This window comes from Homalodisca vitripennis, chromosome 6 (assembly GCF_021130785.1).
Source record: "Homalodisca vitripennis isolate AUS2020 chromosome 6, UT_GWSS_2.1, whole genome shotgun sequence".
NCBI classification, from domain to species: Eukaryota; Metazoa; Arthropoda; class Insecta; order Hemiptera; family Cicadellidae; genus Homalodisca; species Homalodisca vitripennis.
Genome location: NC_060212.1, coordinates 154993838 through 155017928, shown reverse-complemented (window position 1 = coordinate 155017928; position 24091 = coordinate 154993838). Strand labels below are relative to the sequence as shown.

Below are 24091 nucleotides of genomic sequence, written 5' to 3'. Positions count from 1 at the left end.
ATTGACAATTAGATCTTTAACCCATTCGTGACTGAATAAATTACTATAATTTTTGGACTACAGAACTGGATATTTTCCATGCTTTCGTGTAAGAACAGGTGCACTTTGCATAACACATACTGTATAACATGCTATGAATATTATAAATTTACTCTAGTTTATTCCTTGTTATTGTATGAACACAAAATGTTAGTTTTTTTAAATATAAGTATATTTACACCATTTACAAATTTTTATTATAGGTATTTCTTTAGAAGTTGGTTTGAGTGTGAAACACCTCAAAACATGTTTCCAGATGAAGTGGAACATGACAATTTTTACATTGGTACACTGTTTCACTTCTTTTCCCCTGTGAGGCACAAATTTTTACATTTTCTTGAGGGCCTGGCTTTTTTGGTTGGAGGTATCTTTTCAATAAAATGCCCCCAAAACTTTCCTTGAAGGCGCAGTGGTGATTCTCCACAAGCGGGAAGACTACCAAAGGGTTACCTGAGTCCAACAGGTTTCATCACAGAAGTGATTGAACACATCTGTTTCAGTTCAGTTTTCTTTTAACTGCCTCGAAATGATAGGATTAATGCCTCACCTTATTCCATGATTGCTGGTAAAACGCATTGTACTAACAGTATTTGGTCCAACACTTCACGCAAAATCACAAGGCCTAGCCGGTGGGTTATCGTCACTTTCATTATCACTGCTGTCAACGTTTGTACCATCAGACATTTCATTATTTTCATGTATCATGTCATCTGGTTCACTGTCACTTTCCTCATCACCACTTCATCTAAAACATTAGCAAGGTAAGCCGCTAAATCATCCGAATTTACGAACACATCATTCCAGTCGCGAGACGCCATCTTGACTGTTTACAAACGAAAGAAAGCTGTTTTGCCAAGATGATTTGAGGCAATATCAGATGATTTTCAGCAACGAAGAAGAAGAAAAACATAGACTAGAATATTAAGAACAAAATATGCAGCAAATGTGAATGCCTCTGCGATCTATCGGCAATATATTCAACTATGTCGATGTCGTGTCTAGCGGACGGGCGCGCGGCCCGTTTTTTAGTTGTTGGGCCACGCGAAGTGAAGGACGGAAACTGCCCGACCAATGTCTTGAATGGGTTAATGGTTTCTGGTTGTCGCTGTTGGCTCATGGCTTTGCATTGTACCTCACCATTAGGACCAGAAGAACTTTCAATTGAGATGCGTGGGACACTTATGCACATTATCCACAGCATATTGTAATGTAGCACAGGGAAGCATGCACACCACGCCTTTGCAAAAAGGTTCTGGCTGAATTCCAGTAATTCTGTCCAGAAGTTAACAGTAGTTTTAAGATAAGAAATCAACAACGTAAAAATTATTATTTTTATTATTTACATTTTAAAGGTAAATTCTACTTTTCTACAATAATCACCAATTAAATTAAGACATTTATCATGACGTGGTATAAGCTTTTCAATATCCTCTCTGAATAAATCTCCAGCCTGCAAGTTCAACCACTGGTTTATACTGGCATGCAGTTCAGCGTCAGTGTCAATTCATTGTGTAATGAGCCGCTTTGGAAAAAATCTGGCTGTACAGTGGATGATTGAAAAATTTCCACCAAAACCATCTAAGAGCTCTTGGGTATGATTGGCCGTGCGTGGAGAAACAAAACTTTCTTACTGAGTTTTCCCAGACGCTTCTCAAGTTTGATTGTGCGTCTCAAGTTTCTGAGTATTTGACAATACCTCTCTGAGTTGGAAGTTTGGTCACGTTCAAAAATATCAATCACTTCCTGAGCATCCCATAACATGGTAGCTATGATTTTTCTTGCTGACAGCGTTTGCAGGCACTTACTAGGTTTCTTGAGTGAATGCGTGTGTCCCCATGGTATTGAATATCAATTTGTTTTACTGAATCAGAATCAGAAATCAGTTGACATGCTTTACCCAAGTCTCGTCACCGGTCACAAAATGATCAATGACTTGGTTTCCATTTTTGTTGTAATCTTCCAAAAGTGTCTGTGCTGCAGCAAGTCTGTTTTTGTGGTCTTCCATTAGAAATTTTGGAACCCACCTGGCACAACATTTGTTGTAACCAAGTTTATCAAGCACAATTTCATGAACTAAACATAAATTCATCACTCACACGACAGGCCTATCACTGCGATGCTCATCGTGAACACTGGTTCGTCCATTTTTTAAATCAATGCACCACTGCCTCACTCGGCTTGCACTCATTATTCCTTGATAACTTGCCAACAAAACGTATTGCACGGGCACCCTTCGAGTTGATTGGAAGTTCAACCCACGAACTGTCGTAGCAGCAAAATTGAAAAAAGGTGAAACCACCTGCCAATATGGAAATGGCATTCTTGTAGGGAAATGGAGGGATGAACGAGATGTTCTGTACATCTCAACCCAATTTGAAAATGAAATGGTGACTATGGAAAATAGAAGAGGCATCGAAAAACAGAAGCCTAAACCTGTAGTCCACTACAATGCTCATATGAAGGGGGTGGACAGAGCAAACCAGCTGATGTCGTACTACCCAATAGAACGGAAGACCATTAGATGGTATAAAAAATATTTGTTCACTTCCTTCAAATGGCTATGGTAAATTGCATGTTCTTTGTGAACATGAATTCCGGTGCAAAAAAGATGCCATTTTTGGAATTCAGAGAAAAACTAGTAGATTCTCTTTTGCCCACAAAGCCAGCACAACCTCCCCGAACTCTTCCGAGGAACCCTCTGCACTACCTCGTTCAAAACCTGAACGAGAAAGACCTGAAGGGAGAAAGAAAACGAAAAAGGTGCAGAGTATGTGCAAAAGAGGGATTGAATAAGTGCACCTCCTATCTCTGCAGTGGGTGCCCAGGGCTGCCTGCATTTTGCCCAATTCGTTGCTTTGACGAATTTCACAAGAACTAAGAAACCATCAGTTTTTGGGAGGGTTGTAAATATATTATAATTAGTGCTGCTATAACATTAGAATAAAATATCATTTAGAGGTTATGTAAACTGTAAACTAACCTTAGAATGAGCAAGAGTGTAACTACTGTGACAGTGGTGTGAACTAGTGTTGTGCTCCTGGTGCGCGGCACGGAACCGTGCCGCCAACTGTGACGTCACTATACGGGCTATTTCTGACCGGAAACCAGTTTTGACATCATTGATGATCCAAAGGAGTCATAAGGGTAAGTTATCGCTCACTTTATTTAATTTTTAGCCATTTCTATTGTCAGTTATATTTTTTCAGCAGTGAATGCATTAATAGTAGAATTCACCAGGAACATACATAAAATATATCTATTGGAGATAAATTTGAACAAGATTATACCCGATGGTAAATTTTGAAACAGTCTAACTAGATTCTAGCCAATGGTCAATGTTGATACACTCTATTTAACTAGATTCTAGTCAATAGTTAAAAACTACAGGCGATAAAATTATCCTCTTACTGATTTATTTACAATATGATAAAAATATAACCAAACTGTAGCTAGATCAGAAATAATTCCTAACAATATATACTTAACCCATAAAACTTGTAATAAATATGTGAAATACCTTATTTCTTTAATCACTTTATTTTTATAAAAATCTGAATAAAGAATAGGGCCAAATTTGAACTAAAACAGTCAAATTATGATCCAAACATATTATTTGATCTGAAAACTAAATAAATATATAAAATACAGAAAACATAGTTGATCTTTATTTTAGCCATGTTAGCTATAACAATCTCAAACAATTTTTATCACTTTCTTAAAACAGTATTTTTTCAATACCAGAAAGAGGTTTTAGGCGGTTGAGATCCATAATTGCACAATAACTGATATATTGTGAAATTTAGGTTGTATCTTAAAGTGTCCAACAATCTGGAGAACCAAGGGGAATCCTCCTTATTAGATATTCTGTAAGGTGGTGGAGGGGATAACCAACACCAACACCAACAAACAAAGTACAAGAAATTTAAGAGATCCGAGCATTTTTGCAACAGGTTTTAACTCTATGATGCAGTTTGATTGTTGCTTTTCCTCCGTGCTCTTGGTTTTGTTTAAGTATAGGCACTGTATTTGTACATCTGGTTATTACATTATATTTCTTGATTCGTGATTGGTCAGATTTGCTGCATAATAGATGTTGATCTTTGTGTTTTGTCATTGCTATTAGCCATTTTCTATTCAAGTTTCCTTGAATTTGGTTACAACAATATAGTTATTTTCTAAAAGTGTATTAGTAATACCTATGGACAAAATGTGTGTTGAGTACTCTGATTGTGTTAGAATGAAAAGATATTGAGTCATTTTTAATTAGACATGGAATTTTATATTTCTTTTCTTTGTGTACTGGTAACAAAAGTGGCGCCCATTGTCATCTATATCATCTTCATTAGATATTCTGTAAGTTGACCATTATTTTAATTTCTTTATTCTTTTTTTATGTTCTTTCTTTCTTTTCTTCGGTTATATTTATTACTTTTAGTTTTATTTTATTTTAAATGTTATTGTTTGTAGGCCAGTTGGCCTCCAGTTATGCCACTTTTCCAAAGTCAGATCACATTGGACTAACTGAGCGCTCACGTGATCTGAGCTCGAATTTAGGTACTATCTTGAGGATGTTTATTTTTTGTTTTTTTGCCAGAAGTGCGGATTGGCACCACAGGGTACTGATGGCCAGGGGTGTTTCCGTTTCAATTTCTGTTATTATTTAGGCTTTCCTCTCTTTTATATGTATTGTGATAATATCCTATACATTTATTTTCTTAATTTAAGTTGACATTTTTGAAGTTGAAGTGATGTGGCTAAAGTAAATAATTACCAAAAGTATTATATTTGTGAAAGGAAACTAATTTATGTCATCCCAGTGTGTACTCACAGCGAGTTGAGAGCTGGGGTCAACGTGCGGGTTATCCACAAGTGCTTCGACAGTCCGTAGGAGCGCATCAGTGAGTCGACCATTGCGCTGTAATTTGTTCACAGATAGAGCTACTAAGTTGAGGAAATACGGTACTAATGGTCGGATCTTGGAGTTGGTTCGTAGATCAGTCAAGGCTACCTGTAACATCATAAATTCAGGATTACTGTATTTTGGAGTTGATTTGGTTCAATCCTAGAATTCCAAGATTGTCCAATATCTTGTAAGGAAGTCCAATGTTTTGTAAGTAATTTAATACAAATTGACTATCTATAAAAAATCTGAAGTTAGCTTATGGCCAAGAAGCGATTTACTGCCATTTGGGGCGCACCTGAACTTAACAATATGGCAATCCACTGCCGTTGATGCAACTGCTAAAATAGAAGAGATGTCAGTTAACACCTACTTTGATTTTCAGATATTTACTATCAAAACAATTAAAAATTTAGCCAGAACATTTTACATATATTTCTAATAATAAAGAATTTAATCAAAAGAAATAATCACTTGACATATTGGTGGTTGTTTTTCTTGAAAGCTTGTTAATATTCCAAATATGTACAAAGCAGTCGTGGTGTAGAACCTCAGAACTAACTGAGGACAACAGCACACCTTGTCCATTTATGAATACTTTAATCCTGTGTTAACTAATATAATCAAAAGGTATTATACACATTCCAAAAGTATTTTACAAAATAATAATATATGTTTTAAGTGCCCAAAAAATCATGGACTCTAAATGGTTTACAGATGTGCATTTGTTCAGTACTATGAAATAATAATAAGGGCATTAAACAAATTATGAATATTTAATCCGGTTCTCAAGGTCCAAGCTAAATGCTCCATTTGCAATAACAACAAAATCGCAAGATCAAATGTCCCTTTCTCTAAAACAGAAAATTGTAATAGGTAACAGTGAAATAAAACGTGTAACCTATGGAATACCACAATGTAGCCACTATGGTCCTCTAATGTTTCTGTTTTATTTAAATGAAATGTTTGATATAATAAATGAATGCAAGTTTTGGGAATATGCCGATGATATAGTCCTGGCATCAGGCAACAAGAACCAGAATTTGGAACAGAAAGCCCTCCAATCAAGTTTGAATAAACTAACAAAGTGGGCACATGACAAGGGTTTCGTCATTAATTGGGTAAATAGTGATGTACTTTTACATAATAAACTAAAAGTAATAGAAATGCCACAAATTAAATATCACGGATGTGACTGTTTACATATGAATAGGCATTTAGAAGGAATAGATTGTACGTGTGAGGCTATAAATTAACAGACAAATGTAAATACTTAGGTGGTAGACAAGTTAACATGGAGAATTTAAAAAGAGGTTAACACCTAATTTAGTATTAATGTACAGAATAGGCAACATAATAGACAGAAATTTAAGATAATAATATATAAGGCACTAGTTGAGTCAGTTAGTAGGTATGGAGAAAATGATGGGGAACACAGCTGCTATGACAAATATAAATCAAATGAAAAACCTACAAGATATGTGTTTAAAGATTTTACTAAGAAAAAATGAAAATGATATTGTACAGTCGATAAACCTAAGAAAAGGACCAAAAACATTCTCTCCAATTTGTTTTGATGTACAGGGTTATCATAAAAGAATGGTGCAGTTTCAAACATGGTTTAAAGAAATCCCAAAATACTTACAGTTAATGTTGTATAATCATATAATTTGTCATCTCAAACAGTTTTTTCAACATAATCAATCAATTTCAATATGTGCGCCCTTAGTCGCTCGACAAATGTCCAAATGGTAGCCAACTTCTCTCCAAACATTCGTTAACATTTCTTTGTTTATAGTTGTCATTGCTTCATTAATCCTGTGTTAATTGGTTTGTGTCCCGAATGTATTGTGAATAAACAATGCTTTTTATGTCTCCCATAAGAAAAAATCACAAGGTGTCAGGTCTGAACTCCTTGGAGGCCACAGCATAGGTCCTTGCCGGCCTATCCATCGATCTTCAAATCTTTTGTTCAAAGCATCCGTGACCAATGCATTGAAGTGTGGGAGCATCATCTTGTTTGGAATGAAGTTGATTAATGCTTTCATCTAACTGAGGAAAGCAATACTTGGTTAACATGTCAAGATACACAACTCCATTAATTTTTGTTTTTCAGCAAAGAAGAAAGGCCCTATTACGCGATGTTTGTTTACGCCACACCAAACATTAACTTTAGGTGAATTACGTCGTTTTCCAACAATTACGTGTGAGTTCACAGTATTCGTGAATTGTGTCTGTTAACACATCTATCCACATGGAAAGTAGCTTCGTCTGTAAAAATTATGTCATCTAAAATTGATTAGTTTTCACTTATTCTGTCCAACGTTTTAATAGCGAAATTGTAACGGTTTACATAATCATTGGGTTTTAATTCCTGCAGTATCTGGATTTTATAAGCGTGTAATTTGAGATTTGTACATACAAATTTGTGAACTGTTGTTTTTGGAATACCTCATTCAACGCTTCGACTGGTGGACTTCCCAGGACTTCTAATTGCAGATTGTTTAATTACTTCAACCCTTTCGACTGGTACAACTGGTCTGCCGGTTGATTTCTGTTCTTAACAGATCCAGTTTCTTGAAATTGTTTAAACCAATGTGTTATGTTATTGTTGTGTGGTGGATCTCTTCCAAATACATGTCGGAATCCACGTTGAACTAAAATTACGGATTTTAATTCAGCTAACAGTAATACACACTTTGTTTTATTTTTATCAGAGAATATAGTAACTCACTAAACCCACCACAACAACAATACACAAACTGATTTTGAGGTAGAACAGCTTGTAAACAAATTTTTGGGTTGGAGGCTTTCATAGATACTATTATAATATCTAGAAACTAACCTACTATCTTCCTATGAATTACTGAAACTGCACCATTCTTTTAAAACATTCTGCAGAAAAAAAATAAATACAAGGAGTAACAAATCGTTCAAAGTACCCAAATCGAATACATTTTATGGAGAGCGTGTATCAAATTACATCATACATTTAAAACCAACTATCAGACATATTATATATATATATATATATATATATATAAAATAGTTGGTTAGCTGATGCTGATTTAACCCTTTTAATGCCAGACATTTTTTCAGTGACCATGCGAAAAATGCCAGCCTGTTTTCAAAAAGTACATGCGAAGAATGCCAGGCCCTTTTTCCATAATTTGACAACTATTTAAAAAAAATGTATAACTTTTTTATTTATTGAAGGAAATTATCCATTGAGGTGTTGTTTTTTATGTAATAATGTGGATTGTTTTAAAAAAATGAGTATTACAATTTTTACAAATTTATATAATTTATATTTGTAAAAAACAAAAAATAAAAAAAACAAAAACTTAAAAAAGAATGAGTTTGAACATATAAAGGTACCTTTATTATTAGCCTTAACTAAAAAGTAGTTACTGGCAATTGTACCATATTTAATTGTTAACACACACACACACACACCAAATTTGAAGAACTTATCTTGAGAAATAGAGAAGTTACAGCATTTTTATCGAAAACCTTGTAAAGTCCACATTTTACAGTAAAATTCAATAAGACATATTTTGGTCAGTTTTATTCAAAATCACTTTATTTACACGTGTTGTATAGCCCAATGTATAAAATTGTTTGTTGAAATAATAAAGAAAGTAGGTTACATAAAATTAAAATTAATTATTTACAATATAGGGTACATAATTTAAAATTTTTTAACACTTATGTTTGCCGAAGCACAAAGTATGAATCCCCCTCTTTTACTCATGGTCAAATCTATTTACAATAATCACAAAACTAATAATAATATAAGCAAACTGAAATAAACAAAAGAAAAGCACGAATAATTCCCATTAAAACATAACCTAGCAACAACGTATTACCACAGCAACCAAAGACGCTCACTGAATAATTGGACGTAAATTAGGTTGAAAACAGCTGATATACGTCATCACATGTTGAAGTTTGTATCAATAGTAGTAGTGTCTAGATACAGTATGCAAAGTTTAGTGGCATTTGGTCAATAATTAAAACTACAATATAACAAAAACCGGACGAGCGCCCCCAGCGCACGTCAGCATTTCTCGAATAAACAGTGAAGAGCGCTCGCGGCGCACGTCGGCATTAAAAGGGTTAATATTTATTTATGAGTCTGACAGTTGGTTTTAAGTGTGTCAAACTGAGGAAAATATTATCTGAGAAAACAATATCACTTTAACACTATAATTCCACTAAAATATAGAAATATTTTAATAGGTGATCAATAACAAAAAATTAATAGGAGTTTTAGAAATATTGGCTCCTATATCTCTCTTATAAGAAGCCAATCTCATTACAGCTGGGTGGGTATATACAGTGGGAATACTCACCCGCAGGTGTGGCTCAGAGCCACCTATTACCACTCTTGCGAGTTGCAGGTAGTAGTTGATGAAGTGCGAGGGAGGTTTGAGTAGTGCAGGTTGCGGAGTGGGAGGTCTGGCAGCTCCAGAGCTAGCAGCTGTGGAGGTGGCTGTAGAGCTTCCAGCACTGGGAGTCTCTGGTCCTGACGTAGATGGCTCCTCCTTGACGTCCTTTGTCACAGAACTCTCCACAGGATCAGGTGACAACCAGCAGCCTGAAAAAAAACCAATTTCATTACTGTAATATTGACTAAGTACCTTCTTTTGTCGTTGTAGTTGTCTTCCTTAACTTTCAGAGCTGTATATTTTTACTGGGAAAATTTTTCCATACACTCTTACGATTACAAACTACATAAACACAAAAAAATAAAGTTCTGTACACCTTTGTATCCTTGAACGCATTTTTCAATACTCGTACTATTGCTTTTTTTAACATTTTTGTCCTATTATCTGGACGTCTAAAAACTATGCATAAAGTACCAACGTCCAATTTACCGGCCGGTTTAAAAACTATACCTTAAAAATACACACAAAAATCTATACAAAATTTTAAATGAACATTTTATTTATTTAGAAATATTTTCTTATTTATTCACACAGAATAACCTCTCACAAGACTAGAATTTACTGTAGATGATATTTTAAAACAATGGCTTTTAGAACAAGTCTAGACCAAATGTGGCTGACATAAAGATTTTACACGAGGTATCCTGCCAGAGGTCCTGGAAGAGATAGAAATCCTGACATTTATTTTGAAAAAAATCTCAATGATAGGAAGAAGAACTAATGTATTTGTAGTACAGCTAGCTCAAAGGCTGGTGGAAAGAAAAGAAAATCAACATTTATGTGCAGAAAATTCAAAAAGAGTTCGTACCCAAAGTGTTTACCTTTCCATCACTACTAAATTTTTGGGTTTTTGTAGTAAATGTTATCCTAGTTTAAAAAAAAACTAGATAACTTTTAAAATGCATAATTGACAGTTTAGTTTTACTTGTATGTGTTAATTTTATCTCTATTATTCCTTAATTTTATATTTTGTGTAAAATCATGAACTGTTTTTAAGATTTCAAATATTGTGCCATTAGTTTAATGGTTTTAAGCTTATTCAACAAGCAAGAGCACAGTCCAGCAGCAAAGCTATATGATGTTAATTGATGAGATCTAAAATACAAAATATCTATAAATATTGGATAGCTAATAGTTTATATAAAACATTCCAATTTGTAACAGACGATAAAACTAAATATTAAACCCTTTTAGCACTGGAGCATAATAAAAAAGATTTTTCTCAAGGTAATGCTAAAAATACCTATTTTAGTAAAATAGATTATACTAAAATATCTATAAAATTAAAACAGTTTTAGATAGCCTCCTCATAATTTTTACATTTTAAAACTTTTTAATTAAAAACAAAAAAACATGCATAGACATAAAAATTGATTATACAAAAAAACACAAATGGTCCTTACCAAAACATTTTTGTAAATTTTTTCCAGTTTCATATGCAAAATAGTACTTGAAAAAAATGTTATCAAAACAACTACTATGTACTATGTACAATAACTAAAATTGTACACATACACAAAAAATTATTGAATTATATACAAAACTGTAAATATAACATGGCTACTATTTTTTTGTAAACCTACATTTTCACTTTCTCTCGTAGGCATAATCTAAACTAATGAGATTCCTAGAGACAGTTTATAAAATACACACGCTATCACTGAGTTCTCAGTAAGTGAAATTAAATTAAATGAAATGAACACTTAAATTGGAAAAAATTAATTACAAATAAAATTGTTCAGTACACATTAACAAATCTCATATTTAAATGTAATTTAAATTTAAAAAATTAAGAAATAAAAATATTTACTTACAGTATATATTTTTTCAGTTTAACATGTGAAACAGCACTTTCAAAAAAATTATTCCACTACAAAACATAATATCAATTGAAAGAGAAAATTAAACTAATTATAAACGTAAAAATTTTTATTAATATATTGAAAACTGTAACGGTTATGTTGTTTTTTAGAAAGCTACATTTTTACTTTTGTGTTTTGTTATACACTGAATCTTAAATTAACATCTAATTAATCTTACAAAATTGCTATAATATTTTTTTTTTGTAATTTGGTTCATTCTGTCTGATTGTTTATATATCTACGAATTTATAATACATGAATAAAATTAGAATGTTTTACCGCACAAAATCTATATATTCAGATGTCTGCATTCTTTGGTAGTTTTCCAATGTCCATTGGACGTTGCTATTTATTCTCAGTGGCTTTTCCGTATATTGCCATATAGTGCCTACATTCTCTAGGATGTTGGCACTAAAAGAGTTAATACTTTTACAAAACAATGAGACACCTGAAAATTTTATCACTAATTTCAAAAGGCTTTAACAGGAAACTCAGTGTAAATTAAAAAAAAAATTGTTCGATTCTTTTACAGCTAGCATAACTGGTTCTCTGATGTGTAAAAACTGCCAAGATGTTTGGTGAAAAAACACGTGGTTTTTATACATATAAACATTATTCTCTTAATTTTCATGATTTCAAGTTTATGTTAGTTTCTTTGAAAAATAAGTTTTTAAGGAAAATTGAAGTGGACATGTTTGTTGACCAAATATGATAAAAAAAAGAAATGGTTTCAATTCCAACATTTTTTTATTTACGTAATTGACAATTCATTTTTTACTAGAAGAATAATTTTAATTTTCATATAGTGTAGTAATTTTTTAATGTAGAAATTCAAATGCTGTAGGCATATTTTCATTTTAAAGGGAGGTGTGGCCTAATGGTATTCCCAAGTTGTTAAAGAGATCTTAAACTTGTAACAATATAGTGTTCATGACTCTAATTACTTCACTACCATCAGTGCCGCATTTCCCTATAGGCCCACTAGGCCCAGGCCTAGGGCGCAAAATTTTAGGGGGCGCATAAATATTAAAGTACACAAAAGAAAAAAGTTGCGGCGGCGGGTGGTGTTGGCGCTCGGCGGGGCGGGTGGCCAAGGTCAACTAGGTCCGGGGTGCGACGTTGACTCATTCATTGGTTCATTGCTTTTATTTATTCAAAACACTCCTATATATATATATATATATATATATATATATATATATATATATATACTATTGTAATTATCGTTCATCAAAATTACGTAATTACGAAATTTACTGGATTTCTACGTCAGTGTAATCAGAGTCCTCTGAGGGGGGGGGGCGCTCTTTGGTCTGTAGGCCTAGGGGCGCCGAATTTGTAAATGCGGCCCTGACTACCATTTAATAAAACTATACATGAAATTTATATCTTAAAGTTGACAAAACTCAGTCATAGTTAGAAAATAAAAGCCTCTTAAATAGAGGCCAGAAATAAAGCCAAACAAATATCATCAATAAAATTACCAGTAGTAGGCTTGTATTGTAATTTCCCTGTCGGCTTGTTATTTAAATTTATAGCTCTTAATATAATTCAAAATTAAAATCTAGCATTTTCATATGACACAATAAAAACAATCTGTATAAAAAAAATCATGTAACTAATGTAGAATAATTATGTATAATAATTTCTTACCTTTGACATATTCCTCTCCAGATTTTGTAAATGCTGTGATCACTGATGACATTGCCACAATGTCGATCTCCGAGTCATTCTCTACAAACACTTCAGCTTTGGGGATATAAGTGAAGTCGACTTCATGAGCTACTGAGTGTCCATATACAGTAGGAGCATTTGAGACCTGTAGCACTCTATTGACATCCTCCGTTAGAAGTTTTCTTCTTTTGTTATTATGCACAAGAACGGAACAATTCTGCATAACATACGATGAACAAAAATTAATGTATATTTACTGGACTAATAACCGAAGACTCTGACCATGACCCTCAGTTGTTGAACTTAATGAACTCAAACCTCTACATTGTACTTCTCCAGATCAAAAACATGTGACTAGCTCAAGTAGAAAATTTAACTCTGATAATATTAATGTGTTTTGTAAACTTTTAGAATCAGAAACATGGATTGGTGTATTTAAATTCAAATGACACTGATTTTCTCAACAATAAAATAATGTCTTCAACAATAAAAATAATTTGATAATTTGATTTGATTTGATCTCAAAGAAAATGTTAATAAAGTATTGATTGATTGATTAAAGAAAATAAGTTTGGCATGTTTTATAATATTTTGAAGTATTATTTTGATATGTGATTTCCTAAAACTAAAAAAAGAATACCTAATAAGAAAAAGTATTGGATTACGAATTTAATAGATAAGAAAAATAATATTTTGAGTCTCAGCTTAACAAATAGAATAACCAAAATTGAACATGTAACAGAAATTCTGAAAAATAATAAGTGGGTTTAAAAATGAACTATGTAAGACAAAGAAAAATACTTTAGTGAATTCATTAAAAATGCACACAATACTTGTAAAACTACCTGGCAAATATTGAATAATGAAGTTAGCTGTAAATATCACAGCAATGAAAACAATATTGTAAACTTAATTAATGGTATTGAGGGTGAGGATAAAAAAAGTGTATGTCAGGCTTTCAATGCCTATTACTTCTCAATGGTTGATAAATCTATAATACCAAACATTAGGTAAACTCCAAATAACTTAGGTTTTCATTTGCCTGATGGTTTGAACACTACCTTTCCTCTAAAAACAATAAATGCACAGACTCTTGAAAAGATTTTTGCTTCCTTTACAAGTACAACAAGTACTCAACAGGATATAATGAAATACCTGTAACATTAATAAAGGCTACCAAAAATCATCTATTGGCATTAACACTGCTTCATATAATTAATTAATATTTTATTACTGAAATCTTTCCAGAAAAACTTAAAACTTCAAAAATAAAACCACTTTTTAAAAAGGTAATTCTAAAAAGATAGAAAATTACAGACACGAATCCATTCTTTCTTAATTAAAAAAAAAAACATTATGAAAGAGTTATGTGTATGCAATTCACTGAAAATATTGAACAGAATCAACTACTTGACAGTCAACAATTTGGATTCAGAAGGGAAAATCCATTATTAAGTGCTGGTATAGACTTTATAGACTCTTATTACAGAGTCCATTGAAAAAGGAGAGAAGGTCGTTGGAGTCTTCACGAAGGCATTTGACATGAACATTCAATGTTCAAGGCATTCGATGTTTGTGTATAACATGAGCTGTTGTTAAAGATGTTAAAAAACAATGGAATTAAGGGCCAAGCTTTTGACTGGTTCAATTCTTATCTTTAAGAAAGGAAACAGTATGTTGAAATCATTCATGTAAACAATTTTAATCAATTGATAACTTTCAATTCAACAACATCATTCATTGTGATTACGCCAAGTACAGTAATTATAAAGTAATTACCCCTTATAAAGTAATTATAAAACATGGAGTGCCCCAGGGGTCTAATTTGTGCCCTCTTTCACTTTTCATTTACCTTACAGGCTTACCATCAAGTATTGAAAAGCTGAATACAATCTGTGTATATGCTGATGACATTAATCTGAAAATTACTGACGTAATTTATATGTAACAAAAAATTGAGAAATTTCATCTTATATCACTGTTAATAATCTTGTGCAATATTTGCACTATTATTTTGTTGTTTTAGACAAGTTAAAATTATGGTTAAGTGAGTGTGTAATATTTAGTGAACATTAGTGATCAGATGTTTTAAATTTTATATTTCACTGATCGGTACCACATCAAGGCATGTTTTTCATTCGTTGCCATCAATGCAAAATAGTACTGACGGCAATTAATAAAAAAATTACTGATATAGATAGGAATATAAGTCCTTGAAAATTACATGTCATTATGAGCATTGGTTCTTGTTTTCTGCCTCCTAAAAAGAAGCAATCGAGGAGGGAAGCTACTCTGTTCCCATCAGCTATTTATTTTTAGTCTGTACAAGTAGGTAAATATATATGTAAGTATTATAAATATAAAAAGTTAACAAGCGATCATGTGATCTGAGCTGGAGTGTAAGCAATATCTCAAGGAATATTTTTCTTTTTTCACCACAAGTGCGGGGTAGCGCTAAAGGCGGTTACTGATGGTCTGAGGCATTTCCGATCGGTACTTTCCTGACATATCACGTTGGATAATCTAGGATGAAATTTGGACTTCTGGCAAAAAAAGAAAAATATCTTTCGATATAGTACCTAAATACCACTCTTCTGGTGATAAACATTCCTTGAGATAGCAAATTTAAGCTCAGATCATTTGAGTGCTCGTAAGGGTTAACTTTAACTTTAGTACTACTAGAAGATAGAGACAGAGTGGCCTCCATACAATACCAAAGTACCGGCAATTTGGTTTGACATTTTGGTTTCGGTGATCTAGATAATTATAAATATCGATGATTTGATTGTAGTGGTGGCCGCTTATTATCGATATTCATGATTATCGAATCCTAGATATAAGTTACTGTAACAAATAATGTCAAACCAAATTATGTTATTGATATTTAAAATTACACTATAGTTCGGCTGTTTTTATATCTTAATTAGTAATAATTTAATGATAAATACAAAATCTAACTAGCTGTGTATAAATAAACATATATACTACATTTTTATAAATCTCTGACACCTTGTGGCACAAATAACACTTGTAATTTTACTTTATTTGAAATAATTTAGAACAATAATGTCGAACCAAATTACATTATAGGCTATTTTTATATGTATTATATATATATAGGTATTTAAGCTTCCAACTGGCTTCTACTGTTTGGGTGTTAGCAGAAGTTGGTGGATGGATGAAGTTTTTACTGTGGTTTACTGTAAAATGGTCTTTCATATTGTATTTTAAGCAAAATATATTTCCACAAATCTGTGACTATTGTTATTCCTTGTTTGACAATTAATGGGATAAGTGAGTGAGCGTTGGGTTTATTTTCTGGGCAAATCTCCAAACGGAACGTCTATAGCCTATTTGTGTTTATTTCCATAATGCCTATCACCCATGTACCCTCTTAGTAGGGTGCTTCCACAGTTATGGTTTCTCTTTCCAATTTTTGCTTCATCAACTTCTACTACAAGTCCTTTACCACCTAACAATTCTTCATTTTCAATCTTCTCATCTAACCATACAAAACAAACCTCTCTTAAAAAATGATAGTCAATCTGCAATTGTATTTCTGCACTTAAGTTACTGTGCCGTCAAAACTTCATTTATTTATTAAAGTCTTAGTTGGTTTGGTTCTGCAGAGTGAAGGTCGTTTATAAATACTTCCTTGGCAACCGCGATAAGCACGGATTGTGTGCACCAGGCATTTCAAAGGCCTTTTGTGAACTAAAAACTCTCCAAGAGACATAATCTATAATATCGGATATAACTGTATTTGGGGTTTTGATCAAAGTCTATCATTCTAACATATCCGTCTAAGGCGTGTGAAGGGTTAAGTTGAAATTTTGACAAATAGTGTCAAGTGGCTAAAGTAAACAATTACTCCATAAAATTAACGATAACACTACCAAATAACAAAATCGGTAATTCTGAGCAATTACTTGGTCAACCCCAAACTTTTTCATATTTTACTACGATAATCTAGAGATGTATGTGAAATTAAAAAAAACGGTACTTTGGGATTATACTGACCACACCCAGACATGAATCGTTATTTGACATTTTGCTTCTGCTGATTACTAGATTAGCGTAGAACAATATTTCGTCAATATAAAACAGGAATTGTCTTATCGCAAACCCCTCCCCATCCTCAGACAGAGGTCAAAGTCGAGCGGTCTAGTAGATAACGTGATTGCAGAGTCTCGCTGCCCGTTCAGCTGGTGCGTCGCTTTGTTGTACTTCCGTGTTTTACCTCTACATTTCTCCAAACACAAAAATTCAACAAAAACAAACATTAACAAACTAAAACTAAACTCTTTATTGAATCAAAATTCAAACAGACAAATCAAAATTAGTAGTGATCGGAATATATAGGTCTCCCAGTGGAAACGAAGATATTTTTTTCTCAAAATTCGAACAATTACTGACAGACCTGGACTGATCAACGTCAGGAATATGTCGTGATGGGGGATTTTAACATTGACGCGTTTGGACAACACACACCATTCCACAGTTTCGATTAGTTGATTTTACTTAGGTCATTCGAACTGGAGTTGTTAGTCTAAACTCCGACGAGAGTGACGGCTACAACCCAATCGGCTATCGACAACATCATCACCAAACCATCCAAGTGTCTCGCGGTGGTCTGTGGTAAACACACAGCTATATCTGACCACTACGGGCAAGAAGCTGTCGTTAGTGGAATGAAACTTGAAAGGGAGCCCAAAATTAACCTAACAGTAAGAGACCACAAGGCCAGAAAACATCGCTCACCTCAACACTTCCCTGTCAACAGAAAAGTGGAGTTTTTCCTTCACTCTTCTCAATCTGTAGAGCAGCAGTTCAAAACATTTAACGACGTCCTAAAATTTCCATATTAACACATGCTGCCCTACAAAAACGATTAATATTTGCGAAAAAACGTCAAAAAAACAGATGGATCACAAAAGGTATTCTGATCTCGAGAGAGAAAGTGAAATTTTTCTCTGAAATTAACAAACGTACTTGTAATGAAAATTTCCAAAACATTCTTCAAAAAATACAAAAAAATTTACCGGAAAGTGATCCAAGCTGCGAAAGCATACGATGTCTCCAAATCTATTCTATCTTCTAAAAATATTTCAAAAACAACTTGGGACATCATTAACAATAAAAACAAAAGTTAAAAAACAAATCAAAATTAAAAATGGGAATATACTTGTGGAGGATGGAACTGAGGTTGCCAATCAGTTTTAACGAATTTTTCGCATCCGTTGCTGTTGGGCAAAGTCCTCGGCCGTCTGAACCGCAAGTACGTCCCTCGCGAAGACAGAGTCCAGCAGCCTCAATGTTGCTGATGCCTGTCACTGAGGATGAGCTTCACCGAATTATTCAGCAGCTCCCAGCCAAAAAGTCAAATGATCTTAATCTAATGTCCACATGGCTCATCAAACAATGCTGCAAGCATTTGGTGAGACCTTTAAATAAATTGGTAAATTCTTCATTCCAAACAGGAGTTTTCCCCTCCCTCCTGAAAATTGCAAAAGTTGTTCCAATTTTTAAAAAAGACGATCAATTTTCAATCAATAACTATCGGCCTGTCTCAATTTTGCCAGTATTGAGCAAAGTTTTTGAAAAGCTTTTTCTCATAAGAATGCTTCAATTTTTGGACAAATACAGTCAGCTCTCAAATGAACAATTTGGATTCAGAAAGGGCAAATCGACGACAGACGCAGTAGTGGAGTCTTGTCGATATGGATTGTAGAGGGAATAGAATGTCGGAACCACACAATGAGTGTGTTCTTAGACCTTGTCCAAAGCATTCGACTGTGTTTGACCATAGCATACTGCTCGACAGACTTGGGTCCCATGGCATCAGAGGCGTGCCCCTTAAATGGCTTTAGCTCATTTCTAAGTCATAGATCACAAGTTGTCCAAATATCAAATCAATCGTCAAAAACCAATAGAACTGAGGTACGGTGTTCCCAGGGATCCATTCTCAGTCCTGTGCTTTTCTTTTCTGCTTTATGTCAACGACATAGGATCATCACTTCTGCATGGAGGACTAGTGCAGTATGCTGATGATACGACTCTCTGTTTTAGTGCAAGATCAAGTGAAGTGTTGGAACAACAGGCCTTTGTTGACATCAATAACTGTGTACAATACTTCCAAAGCCTCAATCTCACAACAAAACTCCTCAAAATCCAAACGTTTTAAATTTTGCTTTGCGCGATGTAGGCAACCATTGTGGATCCAACCGTCTTGTTAGCTGATTCCACACTGGAAGAAGTCCTCTCTTCAAAATTCCTAGGGAATACATACACCTTGATCAAGGGTTGACTTGGAATGAACACATCAATCATGTTTGCGCAAAAATTTCCTCAGGCATTTATGTCTTGAGATCCTTAGCAAAATACTGCCCAAGTCAGGTACTGATAACGGCGTATTATGGCTTAATTTACCCCCATTTGTCCTTACGGAGTGGTCCTGTGGGGAGCGTGCGCAAGCTCTCAGTTTCAGAGAGCATTCAAACTCCAAAAAAAAGCTATTCGAATAATTGCAAAAATAACATTCAGAGAGTCGTGCAGGCAAGCTTTTAAGGAATTACAGCTTGTTAACTCTCCCGTGTCTGTACATTTTAGAAACCACTTTGTTTTGTATGTATAAGTGTGCCTTAACCAGAGGCCGGGACATACATACGCATGAGACACGAGGTAGAGAATTAACTACGAACTGCTAGCCACAGAACAGTGGTTTTTGAACACCTGCCCTCACAGGCAGGTGTTAATTTTTATTAACAGACTGCCAAATTCAATAAAAAATTCCCTAACGCCCAAGGCATTCAAAAGTCGCCTTAAACACCTCTTGGTGTCACAAGCATTTTATAATGCAGGGGAGTTTTTTTTAGCATTTAACTGGGAGACCGCCCAATTACACGACTGATTCTGCTGTTTAAAGTGGGATATATTGGCGAAGGATGAAAGGTGCATAAGTGTAAATTTGTATGTGTAAATGAGAATTTTGTGGCATGAATGTAAGAAATTTTAGATTAAAATTTGTGACGTTTGCTATACATTGTAATATTGTCGCTGCAATAAAGCTGATTTGATTTGATTTTAAAAAACACTCAACACTTGTTTTTATTCTTGATCACACTCTGCCACCCAAAACGCGAGTGCCTCAGGCCATCACCGTGGGCTTCGGCAGCACCTTTGGTGCTGCCCCGCGCTGATGTCGACGAAAGAAAAACATCCCTCGAGATAGTACCTATCAGTAAAATATCAAATTCTAGAGGGGCTGATCAGAAATATAAATTGAATTGTAATGGAAAGGCAATTATGTACCGTGCAAATCATGTGATGCCGCGCGGCCTGCCGTAACCGGGATTCTCGAGAAAGATGAGATAACAGCGACGACAATACCGATCACAATACCTGGAAATGCTTGTAATTTTGTAATTAAACAGTTGTGTTTTCGTTCTATCATGTTTGTTTCTATAAATTTATATTTTTTTGTTCTTCATACTGGTGTGGTCGGTATAATCCCAAAGTACCAAAAAAACATAATTTAGGCCCCGGAAAGTTAACGTAAATGAAAAATAATACTGAAATGAGCAGAATTTTTATCCAAATGAACAATGTTTTTCTTAAATTTCAAGCTACAAATTAATTAGTTGTTATCAAGTTGAGACGAGTGCCTCCGGCCATCAGCGCGGGCTTCGGCTGCTCCGCGCAGATGTCAACGAAAGAAAAACATCCCTCGAGATAGTACCTATCAGTAAAATATCAAATTCTAGAGGGCAAACTTTGGTGCGTTGCAAAACGCTGTGTTCGTACAAAAAACGTTTTAACTTTTCCTGATCTTCACTTGAAACCGTGAGACTAAGTAACGTGTTCTCACACCCATCACATAAAAAAGGATTATCGGAGGAACCACTAGCCATAACGATACTGTCACAGCAGGCCTTCCACGCGTCTCCCGCAAGCCACTGTTATCACGTGGACTTTGAACCTTGTTATCGCTCGGCAACCTGTAGGACGGCCTTGCGGGGCTTGAATTATATGTTTCTTGCTTTCTGAGAACATCCTTATGACCGTAGTAAAATATGAAAAAGTTTGGGGTTGACCAAGTAATTGCTCAGAATTACCACAAAATCAACTGTGGCCTAGACCTACATATGAAAAAAGGTACAATATTTTGTACCATTTCACAAATTGCTTGCACACTTTTTTATATGGAGGAAAGGATTCTCCCCATGGATTCCCAGGAGCTAAACCCACGTGTATATCTAGAAATATCTCACATAATTTCCTCATATTCATCGCCATTTTCAAATTCTTAAAACATTAGTTACTTCATGCTATTTATTGTTTAGCCTACATTAAACATTACTGTATCAAACACTATTTGATTTCCACCTTTAGCCTAATTCTAGTTTCCATCTCCTGACTATGAACAGGAAACTTTGGATTGTTCATTGCTTAAAGAAATTTTTGAGATAATAATTAGGGTAGGGTACAATAAGCGGACCCGGTTTTTTGTATCGAAGAATGTAATAATCGATACCTAATATTCGCATCTCAAATCATAGACTATCAATCGATATAAAAGTATCTATAGTCCTCAATAAGAATCATATGTTTTAAATTAAAATATGAATTTAATATTTACAGTGATCGAACAAATTATTATTACCAAAATTAGGAAAACTGAAGACAACCATATTTGCTCCTCTCACAGTTACAGTTGTTTCTTTCCCACAAATTTCACATAATGGGGTTTTCGGTACGAGTCCAACATGTCGAAGCCACGAAAAACATGTCTTATTAATATAGTTTTCTATAATTGACTACCATTTTTAATAATCAAATGTTACTTATGTAAAACTGAAATATTACCCTACGTGTATTATTTGAAAGTGTTTACTGCTGTTGATATAGATTATTTAAGTTAATTGTTCAAAATAATTAGTTAATCAATTGATTATATCGATGGTTAGATTAAGTAATATATCGTCTGCCAATTTCGATATAATAAACCGGGTCCGCTTATCGTACCCTACCCAATAATTGCATGTCCATCACCATTGTTCTTGCCGATGTCAACTGGCCTAATTAGTACGTAAACGAAATAAAAACAGTTGGCAATGATATAACTTATTATGAATATCTATAGGTGAAATGTTGTAGTATTCGATAAAATCAATAATCATGATTCGATAGTGTTGGTGACCACTTATTATACTGCAGCCTGAAATTATATGTCACGTTAAAAAAATTGTAATATCAAATTATTTATTAGGATTAAAGCAATGGGTAGGGTACGATAAGCGGACCCGGTTTTTTATATTGAAATTGGCAAACGATATTACTTAATCATAACATTCGATATAATCAATAGATACTGATTAATTATTTTGAACAATTAACTTAAATAATCTATATGAACAGCAGTAAACACTTTCAAATAATAAACGTAAGGTAATATTTCAATATTACATACTGTAAGTAACATTTGATTATTTTTTAAATAGCAGTCAACTTTAGAAAACTACACGATATTGCTTTGATGATAAGACATGTTTTACGTGGCTTCAACATGTTGGACTGAAAACCCCATTATGTGAAATTTGTGAGAGAGAAACAATTCTGTAACTGTGAGAGGAGCAAATATGATCATCTTCAGTTTTCCTAATTTTGGTTATAATAATTTGTTTTCATCACTGTAAATATTAAATTCATATTTTAATTTAAAACATATGTTTGTTATAGAGGACTATTATAGATACTTTTATATCGATTAATAGTCTAGAATTTTAGATGCGAATATTAGGTATCGATGATTACATTCTTCGATATAAAAAACCGGGTTCGCTTATCGTACCCTACCCAAAGCAATTAAACCAATCGATAAAAACAATTGAATAAAGAGTGTAGGACGCTTATTCAAATCTATCCCTTACGTGTATTCTTGATATACTCACATGTATAATTTCTCTTAGTTTATATGAAACATCCTCAGCCAGTGCTGAGCATACTTCTTCGGATAAATCAGCAATTCCTATGGTTTCTGCCATTGATGAGATGGAGTCTGGTGATATAACCAAATATTTTTTAGCATTCTGATCTCCATCCTTTTTATCTGTTATCTTTTTGTCGTAAATTAGTTTCTCAGTCTTGATACTTGTAGATTTAGTGGGTGTGTCTTTCTTTATTTTGGTTCTATCCATGTTGATAATAGTTTTGGCTATGTTACCATTAGTCAATTCAGTTTATAGTTCTACTTAATAATGCACTTGTCCTAGGCTACTCCAAACTAACATATAATAAATTAAATATGTAACTTATTTACAAAGCTCAATAGTTTCTAAAAGCTAAAACAGGTTACACTAAACTTATTTTCTTAATAAATATCACTCAAAACAATAATCCGATATTCAAGCAATGTAACGTCAAATTTTGTAAACTTCAACATAACCTGTTTGAATGAAAATACGGAACAAATCAAAACAACAGATTTTTACCGTACAGCGAAAGACAAAATCCAGATTGCGTAGTGTCAGGTTATAGACAGGATCAAAGAAGAAAATAAATTAAATATACAATACTATAGTACGATATAATCGTCAATACACATAAATTTTACCCAACATTCTAGGTTTATTTTATTTTATTTCCAACGGATCAACCATTACAAAAGCGAGCATAATAATTTATAATTATAGTAATAAGTTAGCAACAATGACTAACATAAAACTAAAAAACAAATGAGGCAACAATAATAAATATCAACAAAAGGCAACAAGGAACAGCCGTAAATACTAATAAAAACAACAAACAGAAACAGATAAACTATATGAGCAATATAAAAATGATAAATTGGATATACTAACAACAATATAAATAAGTAAATAACAATAACAAAACAAAAATACCCACTGCCAGGCAATAAGGCACTTATGGGTATGGCCCCCTAAAGGCACCATCAAAAACCAAACACGAGCACAGGTGTACGTGCGCGTCCGCGTGTGTGTTTTGAAATTCATAGTTGAGTGGTCAAGCACTGAGAAGCACATAGAGCTGTCTTGAAGGAAGCCAAGGAAGCGCAGAAAAAGTCCATGTGTTCTGGTAGCAAGCATCCAAGTCTCTGCATCCTAATCACAGGACTGTTGGCTGCATAGGAAGTCGTCACCGAAGTT

General features: G+C 33.8%; 1 protein-coding gene across 1 annotated transcript in view; it reads right to left on the bottom strand.

The window, feature by feature from the left end:
• The window catches only part of LOC124365033 (TAF6-like RNA polymerase II p300/CBP-associated factor-associated factor 65 kDa subunit 6L), a 32079-nt gene extending 8668 nt beyond the window's left edge, over positions 1-23411 (bottom strand). Inside the window, 4 exon segments of the mRNA XM_046820924.1 lie at positions 4868-5047; positions 9295-9539; positions 12906-13143; positions 22877-23411. Coding sequence (XP_046676880.1) covers positions 4868-5047; positions 9295-9539; positions 12906-13143; positions 22877-23122 — 909 coding nt within the window. The 5' untranslated portion in view covers positions 23123-23411.
• Between the last annotated feature and the right edge of the window lie 680 nt (positions 23412-24091).